Source organism: Toxotes jaculatrix, chromosome 4, assembly GCF_017976425.1.
Source record: "Toxotes jaculatrix isolate fToxJac2 chromosome 4, fToxJac2.pri, whole genome shotgun sequence".
NCBI classification, from domain to species: Eukaryota; Metazoa; Chordata; class Actinopteri; family Toxotidae; genus Toxotes; species Toxotes jaculatrix.
The window spans coordinates 419,541-440,942 of record NC_054397.1 but is presented as its reverse complement, the minus strand read 5'-3'; the positions used below and the strand labels follow the sequence as shown (position 1 = coordinate 440,942).

At 49.7% G+C, this 21,402-nt stretch overlaps 2 protein-coding genes across 3 annotated transcripts in view; both read left to right on the top strand.

Moving 5' to 3' along the window:
- The first annotated feature begins 70 nt into the window (after positions 1-70).
- polr3f (polymerase (RNA) III (DNA directed) polypeptide F) lies at positions 71-4,021 on the top strand. Its single transcript, XM_041036152.1, has 9 exons — positions 71-247; positions 1,330-1,447; positions 1,613-1,680; positions 2,241-2,308; positions 2,437-2,549; positions 2,682-2,825; positions 2,935-3,042; positions 3,537-3,728; positions 3,815-4,021. Exons 1-9 carry the CDS (start codon positions 186-188, stop codon positions 3,890-3,892), a joined length of 951 nt encoding a protein of 316 aa, XP_040892086.1. The 5' UTR covers positions 71-185; the 3' UTR covers positions 3,893-4,021.
- A 1,971-nt stretch (positions 4,022-5,992) lies between these two features.
- Positions 5,993-21,402, top strand: part of LOC121180168 (spectrin beta chain, non-erythrocytic 1-like) — a 36,429-nt gene continuing 21,019 nt past the window's right edge. The window contains exons 1-3 of one of the 2 annotated variants that reach the window (XM_041035338.1): positions 5,993-6,113; positions 12,692-12,914; positions 20,652-20,803. In XM_041035338.1, the coding sequence (XP_040891272.1) occupies positions 12,761-12,914; positions 20,652-20,803 (306 nt within the window). In that variant the 5' untranslated portion in view covers positions 5,993-6,113; positions 12,692-12,760. Of the gene's footprint in view, positions 6,114-12,691; positions 12,915-18,310; positions 18,849-20,651; positions 20,804-21,402 lie in introns of those variants that run through there. The other variant, XM_041035339.1, reaches the window with a different exon arrangement.

Sequence of the window (21,402 nt, the reverse complement as noted above, 5' to 3'; positions counted from 1 at the left end):
TTAAAAAAAAAAATCGCCTCCAGATTTTTAAACAGGCGGTTTTCAGGACCCTCCCTCCGCCGGCAGCGAAAGTTTCAGGACCCTGAACTAACATGGCTGATAACAGTAGCTAACAGTATACCAGGCTAACGGGCTAGCTAACAGCAGCTAAGACATAAACTTACAGACCACAGAGTTTTATAAAAATGTCTGAAGTCACAGTGAAGAAGGAGGCGAACATTTCAGATCCTGCCGAGATTGAAAACAGGTTAGTCGGGCAACGTCAGCGAGAGTTACCGCTGAGCTGACGTCCCAGAGGGGGATGCACCGAACTTCGTCTAAATTCTGATTGATTTAGTGTTTACTCGGTTATACGCGGACACATGCCACGAAAATACGCTTTGTGAACCGCGCAGAAGATTCTGATAATCCGGGGCCATTCGGCGGATCAAAGTTGGTTTATTTCACCAGAATGTGAACATTTTCTGCTGTAACTGCGCCCTCAGCTGATCTGTGGGAGTTTTGATGAAGAAAAATGAGCATCACAGGATATAAAGTTCAGAATGGTATTTTGAATGTGTTGCCGAAATGGAGCATTTGTCTTTGAGAATTAAAAAAAACGGACTCGTGTTTTATGACTCCGTCAATCCAGCAAACCAGTGAGTTCACTGTCTATCAAGGTGATTTGAAACCGAGTTTGGCTGTAATTGTCCTCTGTCGTGGACAGACGGCCAGACGAGCGAGAGATGTTCAGACGCTGGATGTTGAGTTTAAGGTGTGTGTAGAGGTTTTGGACACTGAGCCGAAGACCTGTGGAGAAAAAGCTGCGTTTCATTTCATGAAGTCAGCGTGAACTTGATCAGCAGCTCAGGTGAACACAGTTACCTGATGTAACCTGCAGGTAAACCTGCTGAGTTTCTAACCCGCGTCTGTGGCGGAGACACATTTATTCTTACATCATTAAAGAAACAAACCCGCGTCCCTCTAAAACATATTAACAGTGTCAGCTTGATACCTCAGTGTTCATTCTGACCATATTTACAGAAATATAAACATTTTATTTGGTATATAAATAAGCTAAAATAATAAAGAATGAAATGAAATGATGGTTAAACCAGTTCATAGAGATACTGAGGTTTACAACAAGTCTTTTCTTCATTAATTCATTAGTTGACAAAATGTCCAGCATGACGTGTTCACATCTTCTCATCCTGAACCCAAAGACTCAGTTACTGAGGCAGAAATTTACCAAACCAGAGAATTTCAACTGTAACTGAAAACTATTGGTTGATTATCAGGATAATAAATCCTGTGTGTGTGTGTGTGTGTGTGTGTGTGTGTGTGTTGTAGGATCAAAGAGCTATGTCAGCAGTTTCCTCATGGGATCACAGACCAGGTGATCCAGAACGACCTGCCTCACCTGGAGCCTCAGCAGAGAGCCATGGCCATCAACAAGTTGCTCTCATTGGTCAGTCTGATGATGTCACTGACTCCTGTCTCCTGATTGGTCTCTCAGATCAAACTGTAACCATTTTTTCAGTTGGTTGTGTTTCTGATCACTACCTGATCAGTCTTATTGATTAGTTATTGATGATGTTAGCTGGGCTGAACCTGTCCTGTTGACCTGTTCCAGGGTCAGCTGGACCTGCTGAGGAACAATTCAGGTCTCGTGTACAGACTGAAGGACTCTCAGAGCGCCAGGTAAACACAGCACATACAGCTACACAGGGGTGAGACACGGGGGTGAGACCCGGGGGTGAGACACGGGGGTGAGGCACAGGTGTGACGCAGCACCAGATTCAGAAGTGAAGGAGAAACAGTGAAATCAGAGGCTGAACAAACAAAGAAAACAAAAGCTGAAACTTTCTGTTCCATTTCCTGTTTCTGTACATTTATGTCAATAAACAAACAAACATGATGATGAAACCAAATAGTAAACAAACAGTTATTAGTGATTGATTAGTGATTGGTGATTGACCGCGGTGTCTGAGCCACGTCTGCAGATCAGAATCAGTAAATGTCAGACTGGGTTTTAGCTTCTTCAGAACCAGCAGGTCCTAAACACCAGGAGTCCCTGTCACTCAAAACCACATCCAGTGAATCTGTATCTGTCGGGTCTTCGTCCTTCCTGTCTGAACTGGATTCAGTGCTCCAGCCAGCATTTTCAGGTCATCATGAAACCAGGATTAGGGCTTAGTCAGGTTGATGAGACCAGGATGTGACCTGAGCCTGAGCTGTTTTCATGCTTTTTCCTGTTTCAGTAAGATGAAAGGTTCAGACAACCAGGAGAAACTGGTTTATCAGATCATCGAGGACGCAGGAAACAAAGGTAAGAAACTCACAGGCTGTTGGTGGACACACGTTTCCAATAGGAACTGCAGCGTCCACGCGTTAGATTGTGAAGGACGTGGTACTCACGCCGTGGTCACAGCTTCTGGAGTGTTTGTGTTGCTGCAGGGATCTGGAGCAGAGACATCCGCTTTAAGAGTAACCTTCCTCTGACTGAGATCAACAAGATCCTGAAGAACCTGGAGAGCAAGAAGCTCATCAAAGCTGTGAAATCTGTCGCCGTGAGTTCACTGATCCAACATGAAACTACAGAGACCAGACCAGAACCTCTGCTGCTCGTCTTTGGTCCTGATCAGCTGATCCTGTGGAGACAGGAGTTGTTCTCCTGACGGCTGCATGTTTGTTGTGTGCAGGCATCTAAGAAGAAGGTGTACATGCTGTACAACCTGCAGCCGGACCGCTCGGTGACAGGGGGCGCCTGGTACAGCGACCAGGACTTTGAGTCTGAGTTTGTCGAAGTTCTCAACCAGCAGTGCTTCAAGTTCCTGCAGAGCAAGGTACAAAAAAAGCACTGAAACAAATGTTTAACTGTTGTTCAGTGTGAGGACTTTGGGTGATGTTGCTGGTCACATGACCCTCGCACTGTTTGTTTGTGTGCGTGTTCAGGCTGAAGCGGCGAGGGACAGCAAACAGAGTCCGATGGTTCAGAGGAACAGCTCCTTCGCCACCTCACACGAAGTCTGGAAATACATCTGCGAGCTGGGAATCAGCAAGGTGACCCTCTTATAGCTCCACCCCTCTCATGACATCACATTCCCTGTATATCTGCAGGCTAGTCAGGTTACCTTCTTGTGGACTGTCTTTAGCTCCTCAGTCGTGGTCCTCCGAACTGTAGCTCGTGGTCTTCGATGACCTTTTGAACCTGGTGAAATTAAACCTCTGGTCTGTAACATGGACGTTCAGAAGGCCAAGGACAGAAGCCTCCACAGGGGGGCGCCGCTCAGCTGAAGGGGGCTCAGATACAGTGTGCGGTGAGTTAGAGTCAAAACTCTTCTCATAACGAGAAACTCAGAGTCAGTTTAAAGTCCAAAGACGAGGCTCTGGACAGGCGAGAGGACAGGACGTCTCACTGAGCAGAGCAGCTGAAGTTAAAGTCACCACACCTGCCCTTCAGAGTCCGAGCACACCTTCACTCAGGTGTCAGTAACGTACCTGATGCAGACTTACAAGCTGCTGTCGCTCCCGGTTTGACGGGCTGGTGTTTACAGGTGGATCTGTCCATGGACGACATCGAGACCATCCTGAACACGCTGATCTATGACGGGAAGGTGGAGATGACCATCATCGCCGCCAAGGAGGGAACGGTGGGCAGCGTGGACGGACAGATGAAGCTTTACCGCGGAGTCAACCCCGTCATCCAACCCACCGGCCTCGTGAAGACACCCTGTGGACTCTGCCCGGTAACACACAATCATACGGGGTTTCTGTTGGAGGACTACATGTGGTTTACCAGCCTGAGCCCTGATCATCTGTTCTCTCTCTTCAGGTGTTTGACGACTGTCATGACGGAGGAGAAATCTCTCCGTCCAACTGCATCTACATGACGGAGTGGCTGGACTTCTGACAGCTGCTGGTCTCTCAGCTCTTTTCTCTGTGATGAAAAGTTTCAGTTATTTTCCCAGCGATCTGTGATCCACCTCATTTCTTTTCTATTTATGGCAAAGTTTCATAAAACTGCAAATGTGAAAATGTGTTGCTGCTCCGTGTGGTGTCGTCTTTAAAGGAGGAATCTCATGTCACAGTTCAGTTCAGTGTTATTTATACAGCCCCCACCGTCAGAGAGCCAGAGTCTGACCCCAGATCAGCAGACACAGCTCCCTGTGAACCTGGCTCATATGGGGGACCCTCCTGCTGAGGGCTGGGCTGAGGAAGAGGAGGAAGATAGGACAGCTGGGAACGGAGGAGAGGAGGAGAAGGACATGCAACATATAGAACATGTCGCCTTAAGTGCTTGCTCTGGGGTCAGGCTCTGGGTCTCTGTAAAGCGCTTTGAGACAATTTTGATTGTGGAAGTTTTGAAGGTGACGAAGAGGCACAGAACCACATCTGGATCCAGGCTTGAGGACAGGTGCTGGGCGGGTGTTGGTCTAATGGTCTTTCAGCTACGTGTCCTCAAACTCAACATTTCAGCACTGAATTCAGTTTTTTCCAGAAAGGACCATAAAGACTTAAACGTCTTACATATTGTCCCCGTCTGCTGTGGACAGGAAGATCTGGCCCTGATGGTCAGGTGTTGATTTTAGCAAAACCTGAAATGAACAGGTGAATAATTTTTTAATTGGGTCATTGATCCATCACCTTTCTGCAGTCAGAGTCCAGGCATACATCCAGACCACCATGGGTCCAGGTCTTCACAACTGATCAGTTTTTTGACCAGGAATCATTGACATCTGTAGCTGTGACGTCCCGGCACAAACAGGGACACGGTGACGTGAGGTCTCCGGCTCCTTGCCGTGGTCTGGTTCTGAGTCCACCTGGACATAGTTGAGAGCAGCACACACCTGTGTGTATGAGATCCTGGTCCTGATGGAGCAGAACCTGCAGGTCAGAAACAACAGATCAGCCAAATCCTTCAAAGACCAACCTGAGAACTGGAGACAGGGCGATGCGGCGCGGCAGCAGACAGCACTCAGGTACGTACCACATGCTCTCTGATGCACTCTGAGTGTGTTTATCCAATCACAGCGCTCATTAAGCCTCAGTGTTTTCCATCAGACTGTAATGGTCTGAGTGCTGACTGTCAGCTCAGATCAGTTTACACAGCAGCAGCTCCTCAGAGAGCCTGCCCCCCCACCCCCCAACCCCAACATGCTCAGAGAGCCTGCCCCCCCCACCCCCCAACCCCAACATGCTCAGAGCCCCCCCCACCCAACATGTTCAGCTCCACAGGCCAGTAAACTGTAAAAGTCCATCAAATGTCCCAGGTTCTTCGCTCTGCATGTCATTAGTCTTAGTACTACATTACCCATGAGCCTCAGCGGCTGTTACCATCAAAGCTGCGTGATCTGCTGAACATTAAACTGCAGGCGTGTGAGTGTTTCCTCTGACAGAAGCTGATTGTTAACGGCTGCTGATCCATTAAGCTCGTTCATTATTAAGTAGCACTGACTGATGACATGGGGCCACGCCCACTGTGTGACATCACTTCCTGACCCTCCTAATGGACTGAGATGAACCATCAAATATCAGCTGATGATTTGTTCAGTTAATCAGAGAAGAAAATAAAAACGAGGAAATGCTGGAGGACGATTCCCTGATCGACTCCTGCTCTCCAGAGGATGAACCTGAACCCTTCAGATGTTTCCTGTAGCGCCCCCTCAGGACAAACTGGACCTGTTCAGACCCTAAGGACAGGTAAAAGGCCAGGAGGCGTGTGATGGACTCTGCAGCCTGTAGGGGGCGCTGACAGGAGTTTAGGACTGTTCATGTTGTTTTCTCAAAGCTGGAGTTTTATACCCAGAGATGTCCCTGAACGCAGCACAAAGTCCAGTCAGAGAAATAAAAGATGAAAACCAGCATCTCAGTCTGATCCAGGCCCGGTCGGTCAGACCCGCACTGATGCAGAGACTCCACAGAGTCTGAAGGAGGAGGGGGGAGGAGGAGGAGGGGGCGGAGGCTGGGGGAGGAGGGGGGCAGTGCGGATTCTTTCCCGTCATTCCCTGCAGCAGCAGCAGCAGCAGCGGCTCACTCCTGTCTGTCTCTCCGTCTGTCGCTCCGTCCTCTCCGTGTCCGACTCTTCTTCATCCGCGCTGAAGTTTGGAGACTCCGGTGGATCCTCAGAGCAGGTAAGCCGCTTCTTTCTCCGCCTGTTTCTGCTGCGCCTCCATTGTTGCTGTGATTGGAGCTGTGCGGAGGGAGGGACTCACGCAGCCTCTGATCCTCCGCAAACTTCGCTTCATGTCGGCGGAGACTCGGCCGAATCCCGCCGATCGGACTCCGCTGCTCCGGTTAGAGCAGGAAGTCTCCGGGCTGCTGGAGGCCCGGTGCGATCTCCCGGCCCGAGCGGCACTCTGCGGCCGCGCCGCGGTGCCTCTCCTCCCGCATGTCCGCCGCTCGTCTCCCCCGCCCCGCCAGCAGCCATTTGCCTCGGCAGGAGGATGGAGGATAATAACGGTGCGCCATGCATGGACGCAAAAACAGGCGTGGCCGCGGGAGGAGGAGGAGGAGGAGGAGGAGATGTGTGTTAATGTGTGTGTTCGGGACAATAAACAGCGGAGCTTCTCTCCGACACACACACACACACACACACACACCACACACACACACACACACACACACACACACACACTCCTTTCTGCGCACATCTGATTTTTTAGCGGTACACTGAGCGGGTAGTGTCCGGCCTCCGGCAGCTGTCCCCGCCTGTGAGCGGCTGTGCGGGTCGGTGCGGAGAGGGCTGAGCAGGCCTCTGTCTCCAGATCCGCTCAGAGACGTGTTTTGGTTGCGGAAACATTGCGAGAACGTTTTCCCGAGGTTCTCCCCCCCCCTCTCTCCCCATTACACCGCTTTGTTGTTAAACAGGGCCGGATCCAGTCCGGCCGGGGCCCGGGCTGTGATGATCTGAGTGACTGATGGAGGAACCCTAACCCTCCCTGACAAACGCAGGAACCTGTGTCTGCTTCTGTGAAAGTTCCCGTTCTGTTGATCCTGGAGGTTCTCCACAGAATTCAGCCCAGAGCTCCAGAGAACGTTCTGAGAACGTCTGGAAAACGTTCCTTCAACGTACAGCTGTAAAACTTCATGAACATCCACAGAAGCTAGTTCCAAACTAATGAGAACATCAGATCCACAGGACGGATCATCCTGGAGGCTTCACATCATCCAGATGTTCCTGATTGATCATTGATGGGTGTATTGATCAGTCTGTCGATCACTTGTTGTCGATCATTGACGTGAAGCTTCAGACATCAGCTGCTTTCAGCTTCTCTGAGTCTGTTTGGCTTTTTGCTGCTTGTTTGTTGTTAAACTTCCTGTGGAGTTTGTGTTCATCGCGTCAGTGACACACAATGTGTGCGTCCCAGAACTGTGAGACGAGGGCGGGTCAGTGTCCTCAGCAGCACAACAGGAGACGACCCAACAACAACAACAACAACCCTCAGTATCCAGCTGAAGCTGCTGTGACCACATCCAAGTTGTATAAAAGTGAATATGGCAGTAAAGCCAGCGGCTGCGAGGCAGATTAACGGATCGCTGTGACGTGTCCGCCGTGGCCCCACGGCTCATGTCCAATCAGGATGAGCTGTTCGACCCTCGCGTCTCAGTCTGAACCACAGTGAACACGGTTCTGCCTGGAACGGCTGTTACAGCTGACTCACAGGGGTCTGGCCTGTTCACGAACAGATGCAGCATGAACCTCAGCTGGATGAGGACGGTTCTGAAGTTTGACTCTGAGACGTCACGGGTCATGCACCGTCACCTCTCACACGGGGAGTGAATCAGCACCTTCCAGTCCTTTGTGTGAAACATTAGCTCGACCCTCGAGAAACACGCCGGGTTGAAATAAACCAGAATTATCGTCAGTGACAGGAAAGGGAGGGATAACGAACAGGACGATGGATGTCTCACGGAGCTGAGTGTGTTCAGAGGAAACTGGTCTGAGATCTGCCGGGTTTCTCCTGTTGTTTCAGGACTTTGAGTCATGAACATAAGGTAACATCCTTCAGCAGAAGATGGCGGCTTCAGGTGTCGTATCAATGAATCGATTATCAGAACAGTTGTCGATCGATTGTTAACAGTTGTTGTGTTGTGACGTGTGATTCAGCAGAAATGAGTTTCACTCTGTTTATACTGACCAGAGATCAGTGATGGAGCTGCTCTGTGTGAAGGGTGGGGTCGGCTAACCAGGAAATGACTGTGTGTGTGTGTGTGTGTGTGTGTGTGTAACTCCACCCTGCTCTGTTCAGTGAGCTCATTGTTCTTCTGCTGTTTCTCAGCTGGAGGAAACGAAAACACTTGGAGACTAATTTACGTCAAAAATCCTCCTTTTGCTCAGAGTCCTGATCCCAGACCCAATCCCAGACTGATCCCAGACCTGAACCCAGACCTGAACCCAGACCTGATCCCAGACCTGAACCCAGACCTGATCCCAGACCTGATCCCAGACCGATCCCAGACCTGAACCCAGACCTGAACCCAGACCCGATCCCAGACCTGAACCCAGACCCGATCCCAGACCTGAACCCAGACCTGAACCCAGACCCGATCCCAGACCTGAACCCAGACCTGATCCCAGACCTGATCCCAGACCGATCCCAGACCTGAACCCAGACCTGAACCCAGACCCGATCCCAGACCTGAACCCAGACCCGATCCCAGACCTGAACCCAGACCTGAACCCAGACCTGAACCCAGACCCGATCCCAGACCTGAACCCAGACCCCATCCCAGACCCCATCCCAGACCCCATCCCAGACCTGAACCCAGACCTGAACCCAGACCTGATCCCAGACCTGATCCCAGACCTGATCCCAGACCGATCCCAGACCTGATCCCAGACCTGAACCCAGACCTGATCCCAGACCTGACACTCGTTGATATGATTCAGTGTGACATCACTTCCTGAGAATATCATCATCTCTGATGTCCATCCTGCAGAACTTCATTCAGAATCCTGCTGTTTTTCAGTTTCCCTCAGTGTCACAGTGACCCAGTGAGAGGAGTCTGTCCATCCATGGTTCACTGCAGACAGGGGCAGATCACAGCTGATTCAGCTGCTGTTACTGGGACAGTTGGACTGTGAAAGCTTAACATTAAGACTGGAAATAGCATGACTCTGCCCAAACAAAATCTACCTTCGTACCAAAAAGATGAACATCTTGTATCTTTGTACAAAACCAAAGTGAAAAACAGATCTTCGTTTCCCGGGCTGCTTCATGCCCAGGAGCACAGGCTTAACGTTTTTACTTTTCAGCTAACCTGCTAAGCTAACCAGCTGCTTACTGCAGCTGCGTATTCACTGCACATGAGAGTGTGATTAACGTGAACATGGAACTCTGGAACTCTGGGATTGAAGTCAGTGTCTGACGTCTGAGAGTACGAAGGTATTTTTGGTGACACAGATATATTTGTCCTCGTGAACTGAGAACAGACAACAGTGAACATCCACAGAAGCTAACAGTGTCGCTAACAGTGTTAGCTTGGTGCTCGTCATTTGTTCTGCAGACAAACTGACACTCTGAGCTGACACATTCCTGCACAGCCAACTTCCTGTGAGACAGCTGCTGCTGACAGGTGACACACACCTGCTGCTCTGTGTGTGTGAGAACAGGTGTTACTCATATTGTGGGGACTCGCCCCCACATCCTCACAATCTAAATCTCTGTGCTTCATGATTTATGAAGACAGACGTGTGTGTGTGTGTGTGTGTGTGTGTGTGTGTGTGTGTGTGTGTCCTCAGCTGTGACTGTCAGGCACAGAGGAATGTTTGATGGTATTTCAGGAGTCAGAGCCACTTGGTCAACAACAATCATAGGAACGGGGAGAGGAATGGGGGGGTGGGTGTGCAGGGTGTGCGGGGGGGTGCAGGGGGTGGGTGTGGGGGAAGCCTCTGTGGGACCAGGTCTGTTAGACTGGGTGGTTTTCTGTCTGCTGGAGAAATTTTCATGACATTTAGTCAGACTTGGGCAGATGTTATGTGTGAACTGCAGCCTGCATCACTAACGGGGCCCCCGGGCCCCACTGGCCCCCACAGATCTCTCATATAAAAGGTGATACTACAGAAAGCTGCCGTGGTGTCGGGGGAGGGGTTGAAGCTGGTGTTGTGGGTGAGGACGTTCTCAGGGTTTCTGTTCGTCATGTTTGGGGAATGTGGAGCGATGTGAACCCAAACAGACACAAACCCAGAGGGAGAGGGCGGGGGGCGCTAACACTTCCTGCCCCTCCCCCACAGCCCCCCATGTTAAAGCTGTGTTTCTCCTCCTCAGTTTTCACTAGGAAACTTATTTTTATCCTCAAACAGCTTCTTTTTCCAGGGAAATCTGGAACAGGTTTCGTTTTCTGCCTCCTCGTTCTCTTTTTAGAACATTTACTTTACTGTTTGAGAAATTTAATACATAAAGATTTAATGTTCACAACTTTATCTCACTGTGAAAAGTGTTCAGGTGTGTGTGGTTGCAGTGATGTCTGTCCTGTTTTATTTTAGCGATCAGATGAATTTCTCACTGATGTTAAAGGACGATGCTGCTTTGATGAAACCAGGTCTGAAGGACCCGGGTCCCGTTCAGACGGTTTTCATAACGGCTGTGTCACGTTAGCTCTGGATTTGGTTCGTATCACGTGAAAGATGCAGGATGAAGAGAGTAGAGTCGTTTTCTTTCCTTCAGCTCACTGATCAGAGATCTGTTTCCCCCATTCAGCGGAGGATTCTGGGAAGTCATGTCCATTAATGGACTGTGTCCCAGAGGACGTCCTCTGGATGTCTGAGTGCTGTGATGGCTCCAGCCGATGCTCAGTCCAATAACTCTGACGTGATGGAGCTCTTAACTTCCTGAAACTCATCAGATCATCAGCTCAGTCTGTGGAGGCTCAGAGTACTACGTTACCCATGAGCCTCTGCTGCTGTTGATCCCAAATTAAACTGTAATCCAAACATGAATTGATTCCAGTTTTACAGAGATCAGGAGAAACTGGTTTATCTCCATGGAGGTTTTCACTTTGGAAGAGAAAAACAAGAGTAATGATCCCTGACCCTGTCCCTGAGTCTGACCCTGAGTCTGACCCTGACCATGACCCCTGAGTCTGACCCTGACCCCAGACCCTGTCCCTGACCCTGTCCCTGAGCCTGACCCTGAGTCTGACCCTGACCATGACCCCTGAGTCTGACCCTGACCCCAGACCCTGTCCCTGACCCTGTCCCTGAGCCTGACCCTGAGTCTGACCCTGACCATGACCCCTGAGTCTGACCCTGACCCCAGACCCTGTCCCTGACCCTGTCCCTGACCCTGTCCCTGAGGCTGAGACTCTGAGACCCTGCAGCTGGCTTTTACGAATTATGTGTTGTGAGCGTCAGCTCTCAGCCTGATGGAGACACAGGTGAGTCTCCTCGGGTGTACGGAAGTTTATAAATACCCCACAGTGTCCTGTGATGGACTGAGATTACAGCGCCATCTAGGGGCTCCAAACTGAACTCGTACACAACATCAGCTGGCGATTTACTCCACCTGTGTGTGTTTGTTCTTTTTATCCTCTGACCTTCTGTCTTTGTGTCCTTGTGAGGACCAGCATTGATTCATATGACACCTTCTCAAAGGGCAGTTTGAGGATTAAGGTCAGAGTCAGGTTCAGGTTAAAGTTCATGCAGTTCACAAGTATAGTACAAATGTGTGTGTGCAGGTTTGTGTAGTGTGTGTAAATGTGTGCTGTGTTGTGGTGAATCCAGCAGGGGGAGCTCTGAGTTTACTGATGGACACAGAGACACTGATCCAACGTCAGGAGACATGAAGAGACATGAAGAGTGAACTGTGAACTCGCTTTTATTCGTTTAAAGGAAAAAAAACTTGAGTGAATCTGAAATAATTCAGAACATCTGAGGCAGCAGATCCACAGCAGCCGATCCACAGCAGCCGATCCACAGCAGCCGATCCACAGCAGCCGATCCACAGCAGCCGATCCACAGCAGCAGATCCACAGCAGCCGATCCACAGCAGCCGATCCACAGCAGCAGATCCACAGCAGCCGATCCACAGCAGCCGATCCACAGCAGCCGATCCACAGCAGCCGATCCACAGCAGCCGATCCACAGCAGCAGATCCACAGCAGCCGATCCACAGCAGCCGATCCACAGCAGCCGATCCACAGCAGCCGATCCACAGCAGCCGATCCACAGCAGCCGATCCACAGCAGCAGATCCACAGCAGCCGATCCACAGCAGCAGATCCACAGCAGCAGATCCACAGCAGCAGATCCACAGCAGCAGATCCACAGCAGCCGATCCACAGCAGCAGATCCACAGCAGCAGATCCACAGCAGCCGATCCACAGCAGCAGATCCACAGCAGCAGATCCACAGCAGCAGATCCACAGCAGCTGATCCACAGCAGCCGATCCACAGCAGCTGATCCACAGCAGCTGATCCACAGCAGCAGAGAGCGACAGAAGAAGAGAGGAGAGAAAGAACAGAACGACAGGAAAGAGAAGAAGCTCAGTCAGTAACATGTTTGAATGGGGTGTGAATGAGAGCAGACAGAGAGGAGCCTGGTGCATGATGGGAAGTCCCCCAGCAGTCTGAGCTTATAGCAGATGGTTCAAGCAAAGCCTGATCCAGAATCTGCTAAAACAAAGTGTCTGTTTAAACAGGTCAGAGCTGAACAGGTGAGTACAGACCTCAAACTCACCGCCGCCGACTTCCTGTGTGTCTGTCCCCGCAGGTCTCGGCCTGAAGCTGCTGATGTGGACGTGTCTCCGCTGACTTGAAGGCGTGTCAGAGGTGAAAGGTCATGATGACGACGGTGGCCGCCGAGTACGACCACATGGAGCTGCAGCAGCAGTACAGCAGCAACGACACGGTCAACAACCGCTGGGACGACGACTGGGACAACGAGAACAGCTCGGCCCGCCTCTTCGAACGCTCTCGCATCAAGGCGCTCGCAGGTAGGAGCCAGACCGCCTTAAGTCCAGCTTAAGTCAGTTTATATGAAGTGACAAAAAATCTGTGATGTTACACAACAAAGACAGAAAAGACAACAACTGAGACAACAAACACACAGAGACAGCAGATGATGAAAATCTGAATCAGGCCAAACGGTTTGGAAACTGATGTTTAATGTTGTGTCTGATCGAGGCCTTTGATTGGACAGAGGGGGACAGGAGAGCTGATGCTGCATTCACAGGTGTTGGGAAATTAGAAATTCTGTCTGAGAACAAAACCAGCTGGTGAAGTGTGTAATTTTCGGGGGGGTTGTTTGTTCAGTGGTATGAGGGACTGTTCTGATTCCCATGGAGCTCAATCATTTATTTCTCCTCTGCTGCCCTGAAACACAAGACCGGGTTCCTCAGAGAGCTGGGGTTCCTCGGGTTCCTCGGGTTCCTCAGGTAACGTGCACGTGCAGCAGGCCAGGACTCAGGTTTCTTCTCTGCCCCTGAACTTATCTCAGTTTACCAGGCAGGGGGCTCTAATGAAATACTTTATCCAGGTGCATTGTGGGAAATGTAGACTCATTGGGGTATGTCCACCTCTGCTGCCTCTGGTTTAATCTGTCTCTGTCTCTCTGAGAACTGAATGACCAGCGTGTCCCTTTAACCAGCAGCCGGTTCTGGACTGAGCTGAACCAAAGTGTTTTAATACAGCAGCTGTCCATGTGTCCATGTGTCCATCTGTACATCGTGTCCTGCACACGCTCAGTCGTCTCTGCTCTGTAACCAGCCACGGAGAAACAGAAGTTACCTGATATAACTGTAGCTCTGTGAGTGTGACTGCGTCCACTCCGTCCACTGCACTGGGATCAGTGTTTGTTTGAGTCCTGATCACATGACTCTGTTTTCACTGCATTCCTGTAAAAGCCTCTTCTGTCCTGGCAAAACTTCCTTCAGGAAATTCATTTCCCTGAGATTTACAGGTATTTTATTGTGAAAGGATGACGCCAGGCTCCCAGCATGCCCGGCGCTCTGCTGACTCTGTGATGGCATGTTTTCACTCTGAGCTCATCATCAGCTGACTGTCAGCTCACAGGTTCGATTCCCGCTGAACCGTCCAGTCAGCTGATCACACTGTTCAGCAGCTGCTTCATGGATAAACTGGACGGGAATCAGCCGGGCCCCCAGTCACCAGGGGCCCCAAACACCCTGGGCTCTCTCTGGGTTCTTCTGTTTGTTACTTTATAATATGATCTACAGAGAACCAACATGGAGGAACATGGAGGAACATGGAGGGGCATGCAGGGGGGTTGTCAGATTTTGTTTGAAGTAACATGAACAACGTTTCTCTGGAGACATTTGACATATCGTGGACTCTGAGACTAACCAGCCTCACGACGTCTCTCTGGAGGATCCAGGGATCAAACCAGGAACCTCCAGATTCCTGGACGACCGATCAGCTCCTGAACTGAGCCCCCGGTACGGTGACAAGTCAGAGACAGAGACAGAGTCAGAGTCAGAGACAGAGTCAGAGTCAGAGTTAGAGACAGAGACAGAGTCAGAGACAGAGTCAGAGACAGAGTCAGAGGCAGAGGCAGAGACAGAGGCAGAGGCAGAGGCAGAGGCAGAGTCAGAGACAGAAGCAGAGACAGAGACAGAGACAGAGACAGAGTCAGAGACAGAGGCAGAGGCAGAGGCAGAGGCAGAGTCAGAGACAGAAGCAGAGACAGAGACAGAGACAGAGGCAGAGGCAGAGTCAGAGACAGAAGCAGAGACAGAGACAGAGAGCACCAAACACAGTTCTTTCATTTCTTATAGTTTTATATTGAGAATGTCCTCAAATACATTCATACACAGTGTCCTCACAAATACAGAGGTACAAACGTGTGTGTGTGCGTGACTGTGTGTGTGTGTGTGTGTGTGACTGTGTGTGTGTGTGTGTGTGTGTGACTGTGTGTGTGTGTGTGTGTGTGACTATGTGTGTGTGCGTGTGTGACTGTGTGTGTGTGCGTGTGTGTGCGTGTGTGTGTGACTGTGCGCGTGTGTGTGTGACTGTGTGTGTGTGCGTGTGTGACTGTGTGTGTGTGCATGTGTGTGCGTGTGTGTGTGACTGTGCGCGTGTGTGTGTGACTGTGTGTGTGTGTGACTGTGTGTGTGTGTGTGTGACTGTGTGCGTGTGTGTGTGACTGTGTGTGTGCGTGTGTGGCTGTGTGTGTGTGCGTGTGTGCGCGTGTGTGCGTGTGTGTGTGACTGTGCGCGTGTGTGTGTGACTGTGCGCGTGTGTGCGTGACTATGTGTGTGTGCGTGTGTGACTGTGTGTGTGTGCGTGTGTGTGTGTGTGTGCGTGTGTGTGCGTGTGTGTGTGACTGTGCGCGTGTGTGTGTGACTGTGTGCGTGTGTGTGTGACTGTGTGTGTGTGTGACTGTGTGCGTGTGTGTGTGACTATGTGTGTGTGCGTGTGTGACTGTGTGTGTGTGCGTGTGTGTGTGTGTGTGCGTGTGTGTGTGACTGTGCGCGTGTGTGTGTGACTGTGTGTGTGTGTGACTGTGTGTGTGTGTGACTGTGTGTGTGTGTGTGTGACTGTGTGTGTGTGTGTGTGACTGTGTGTGTGTGTGACTGTGTGCGTGTGTGTGTGACTATGTGTGTGTGCGTGTGTGACTGTGTGTGTGTGCGTGTGTGTGTGTGTGTGCGTGTGTGTGTGACTGTGCGCGTGTGTGTGTGACTGTGTGTGTGTGTGACTGTGTGTGTGTGTGACTGTGTGTGTGCGTGTGTGACTGTGTGTGTGTGCGTGTGTGTGTGTGTGTGCGTGTGTGTGTGACTGTGTGTGTGTGTGTGTGACTGTGTGTGTGTGTGACTGTGTGTGTGTGTGTGTGTGTGTGTGTGTGCCCAGGATGTTTGTTTCTTATTTCCTCTCCTTCATTCAGGAATGTGAAGGAACAATGGAGGGAAACACCCCCCTCCCCTACACACTGCTTATGACATCATTGTCAAGCTGCAGTGCCATTGGCTGATTGGTGACCCCCCACACACACACACACACACACTACACTGTAAAAAATGTCTGACCCTGCGTTATATTGAAAACGTTTGTTTTTACAGTGTAACAGAGAAATCATGTTTTCAGTTCACTCGTCTTTACAGGAGAACATAAACACACACACACACACACACACACACACACACACACACACACACACACACATACAGGAGGGGAGGAGCTTCTCGTGCCCTGAGTCTTGTCTGCAGGTGTTCTCCTCAGGCTCCATCCAGCCACCAACAGCAGGGCAGGATATCTGAGCCTGAGAGGCGAAGCCCAGCTCCCCCTTCCCCCCTGTGTTTGCAGTGGGTGGGGCTTGTGTGTGTGTGTGTGTCTGTGGCTGTGTGTGTGTGTGTGTGTGTGTGTGTGTGTTCTGGAGGGAAACGGAGAACAATCAGTGGGATCAGTGAGCAGGAAAAACCAGCAGCATGTAGCTGCTGATGCCTTGCCTCGAGTGCTGGGCAGGGCCGGAAACACACACACAAACAGACACACACACACACACCCACGCTCGTCATCCTGCGACCGTCACTCTGACCTCTGGACTCTTTTCTTTCCCCTCATGATAACACGAGGACGTTTTTCTGTCTCAGTCCAGGCTTCATTTTGTTTTTCTGTGATTTAGAAAGCGTCGGCGTTAAAGGTCGTTTTGGGGATTTGACCTTTCTTCGCTCTTTAACCCTCCTGTCGTGTTCACCTCCCGCCCCTTACTTTAGTGTTCCCGGTCAAAATTGACCGGTCTGTTTTAACTGCTCTTAAATTAGCACAAAAACCATTTTTCACCACCAAATTTTTGTTCAACATTCTTTAGCTGTGAATGGTGTCTCAAAGTAGTGCTTAACATGAATTTATAGAATTAGACATAAAATAACTGCAGTGAAAATACAAATAGGCACTGAAAATATATTACAAAATGAACATGTAATGTAAAATAAATGGAAAACCAAAGACCAAACTCAACATGAAGTTTGTGTGTGTGTGTGTGTGTGTGTGTGTGTGTGTGTGTGTGTGTGTGTGTGTGTGTGTGTGTGTGTGTGTGTGTGTGAATTCATGCACATGAGTGGCATGTGACACTCAGGTCAGAGTGGGCCTTGCAAACATAGGCATCACAATGTGCTGGCGCCGTTGAATAAGAGGAGTCACCAAAGCTTTCCCCAGCTCTGTTAGGAAAAGTCTCGTCTTGAAACTCTTCCCCTGATTCCAGGTTGAGTCGATGGCTGTCCACACCACATACGCGTTGAAAGCAGACACATCAAGGATTTCTCTCCAGGTGTCCCCAAACACATGCTTCCCCTCCAGGTTTGTCAACTCCAGTATAATTCCCTCAATGGGAAAAAGAGTTGGAAGCTGGACTTGATGTCATCCACACGAGATGTCATCCATCTCGTTGTACATGTAAAAGATGTCCAATGACAATAAAAGACATTCTATTCTATTCTTCTATTCTATACCGTGTTGGCCCCGGCATCATCTTTATGATGTTTTCCACTCTTGTTCTACTTCCTCGGTCCTGGGGGGGATGAAGACCAGAGCAAGTGTCCACTCTTGGACTGGAATGTCTCCTCAGGTGCCTGTTCTTCAGGTGTCTCTACCTTTCCATCTGTTGACTGGTCAGTCTGGATCAAAATCTGTGTTGTCTTCCACTTCCGAGGCATCCTCCTCTATCTCTGGTTCAATTTCAGTGCCCTCTTCATCATGTCCAAAAACCTGGACCAGAACCTCTTCGACAGAGAACTGCTTGGTCAGTCGCCTACTCATTGTGCTCAGAGTAAAAGAAGTTCAAGGTAAACATCAAGCTATATATATGGGGTCTGTGTGAAGAAGATACATTGATTAGTCCGGAAGGTGTGGTTCACGTGGGGGATAGGCACAAAAGCGTGGGAAAGAGATCGGTTCACATAACAGACACCTGTCTAATCTGTGTGAAGATATGATCCATTGTTTCATCAGGAGGTTGGTTCACGTGGGAGGATCGGCACATAAGCGCGGGAAAGAGATGTGTACCCGCAAAAGACATTGTTCAGTCTGAAATGTGTGTGTGTGTGAGTGTGTGAGTGAGTGAGTGAGTGAGTGAGTGAGTGAGTGAGTTGGGGTAGTGTGTATGGGGATGTTTTCTGTCTGATGGATGAATATAGTCTGGATACCCATTCATTTCCTATGGCGGTCACTTTTGACCGGGAACACCACAGGTGTAACAAGGTTGATTAAAACACTAAAAATTCAATGAAAGAGGTGATCATCACTTTTATATGTTCAAGTGCATAATGTGGAGGATATCATAAGGCCTTGAGGCAATCAGATGTAAAACACAATATTTATGAGTGTTTTAAGTTGTAAATCGGTCAGATTTGACCCGAACACGACAGGAGGGTTAAAAAGCTAAATTTCACCCTCACACACGAGTTCTGTTTCTGTGGCTGAGTCTGGATTCAGAGTTTGTTTTTATGGTTTGGCTTAGTCAGTTTGACCGTGGTTCAGTTTTTACAGAATCTGCTTTTTACCCTCGAAAGGAAGATTTTTATTTTGTCTTTTTCATTCTCTTTTGCTGTGAATTGTAAACAGAAGGTTTTTATTTTTCTGACTTCGACACAACATCAGCTGTAACTCTGGATTCTGCTTCTGAGAGATCGTCCAGTAGAATCGGCTGAAATGTCAGTGAACTTCTGAATGGGTTTTGGAGGAAAACGCGTCGCCTGAGTGACAAACCTGAGACGATGACCCAGATCTCCGTGGGCTGACCTGCAGCAGGTTTTCTTCAGCGGGACTCGTCTCCTCTCGTGTTAGATTTACTGTGTGTGTGTGTTTACACTCGTGAATATTTGGGGCAGTGATGGAGGTGGAGTGGGCGTCAGCCGACTCAGCTCAGCAGCAGCTCAACTACAACCTGCTGGAGGGTCGATTCAAACAGTTGCAAGGTAAGAAGGAGGAGGAGGAGTGTGAATCCGATCAGACCCATCAGCAGAGAGACACAGGAGGTCAGAGGTCAGAGGTTGACATGCACTGATCAGGTTAGTTGTGTCTGATGTTTCCAGCACTGAGCTCACTGGTTCCCAGTCTGGGGTCTGCGGCCTCTGAGGGGTCCCAGGACAAATGTTGGGGGTCACACTGAATCATCTCACACTTTCGCTCTGTGAGTGTGTGTTCGCAGAGCTGCAAACAGGACGGACTTCGCCCGCGGTGACGAGATGCAGGCGTGCGTATCTGTCTTTATGAGTCTGAGCGAGGTGGACTCAGACGCTCGATGTCTGCAGGGATCAGGTCGTAAACCAAACTGTGACCTGATGGTGGAACCAGATAAAAAGATCAGAGGATCAGCAAAGTTATTACAGTTCATCCTGAAGGGACCATGAACGACTGAACCACGTTTCATCACAGTCCATCCAGATGTTTCCGTCCTGCTGGTGTTACATCCACAGAAGGACGCTGCTCACGTGGCTGAAAGTCCTCCACAAAGTCTGAGAATGAAAAACGTCTCCCAGGTCATGTCCTGCTGATGTCCAGCTCATGTCCAGCTCATGTCCTGCTGATGTCCCACTGATGTCCTGCTGGACCATGAGCTCAGTCATCATCACCGAGTTTCTCCTGAGTTTAAACCTGAAAACCTGCAGCAACTTTCAGCTCTTTACTGCATCATCTTCATCTGTTCACTGTGAAGTTCAGACACACACACACACACACACACACTCTCTCACATACACACACACACACACACACACACACACACTCTCTCACATACACACACACACACACACACACACTCTCACATACACACACACACACACACACACACACACACTCTCTCACATACACACACACACACACACACACACTCTCACACACACACACACACTCACACACACACACATACACACACACACACACACACTCTCTCACATACACACACACACACACACACACACACACACTCTCTCACATACACACACACACACACACACACTCACACACACACACACACATACACACACACACACACACACTCTCTCACATACACACACACACACACACACACACTCTCTCACATACACACACACACACACACACTCTCACACACACACACACACACTCACACACACACACACATACACACACACACACACACACACACACTCTCTCACATACACACACACACACACACACACACACTCTCTCTCACACACACACACACACACACCTTGTGTCAGTGTGTCACAGTGAAAACTGGACCACCGACCAGTGAAGTGGGAGAACTGGTCCTGGGCCCCGGACCCTGCAGGGGCCCAGCAGCAGTGTTGGTACCTGAGCCTGAGGGCCCGATTGAAGGAAACGCCCTCTCTGCTGCTGAATTCATTTATGTTTCACATCCTGTTTCCTCTGGGTCAAAGGTCAGACAGTCGGTCCGACTCTGTGATGAAGCTCTGCGTCTTCTCCATGAGCCATTGTTTGTATTTATTGTTTATTAAAAAGGGCAAAGTGTTTATGGGGCTGTGTGTGTGTGTGTGTGTGTGTGTGTGTGTGGTGTCTCTGGGTTCACAGACGATGTGAGTCTTTGTGAGTGGAATGTAAACAGAGGAGACTAAACAACCCATTGAGACTCTGTGACAGTCTGATTATTGATTATTGATTGGACTGAATGTTTGTTTGCCAGATGACCTCAGTTTGACCTTCAGATGACCCTGAATCCTGTGTGTGTGTGTGTGTGTGTGTGTGTGCGCGCGCAGATGAGCGTGAGGCGGTGCAGAAGAAGACCTTCACTAAGTGGGTGAACTCTCACCTGTCCAGAGTCTCCTGCAGGATCACAGACCTGTACATGGACCTGAGAGACGGACGCATGCTCATCAAGCTGCTGGAGGTCCTGTCAGGAGAGAGACTGGTCAGAGCAACGCACACACACACACACACACATACACATACACACTGTACACAAAATACATAATTATATATATGTATAGTTTTGTTTTGTTTTTTTATTCAGAGGCTGCTGGGTAATGTAGTCTTAATATGAACCTACTGTGAACATTATGTTCTCACATCCATTGCATGAACAGCCGAGGGAGGGGTCAGTCGAGGGAGGGGTCAGTCAGGGGGAGGGGTCAGCCAGAGGGAGGGGCTTCAGCTCTGATCTTGTGAGAGCTGAACCAGGTGTGTCCTACTTCCTGTTTTCCCCCTCAAAACATAAAACTTGTTAGAGTTTCCGTCGGAGTTTGGAACTGGTCCAGTCATCAGCCTTGGTCCTTGATCCAGATGAGGTGTCTGTGGCTGGCTGTCTTTCAGCTGGAAAGGCATCCGTTTCTCCACATCCTGTGTTAGACCAGACCTGGGTGTGTGCCTGTCCAGGTCTCTGTGGGTATGGTCTGGTTTAACAGTCGCTGTCTTCCCTTCTGCCGTCTTTACCAAACATACATCTTTTCATGTCCTAATATTTTCTTAATGGGACTTTTATTGTGAAAATTTGCGCTCAGACTGATAGGA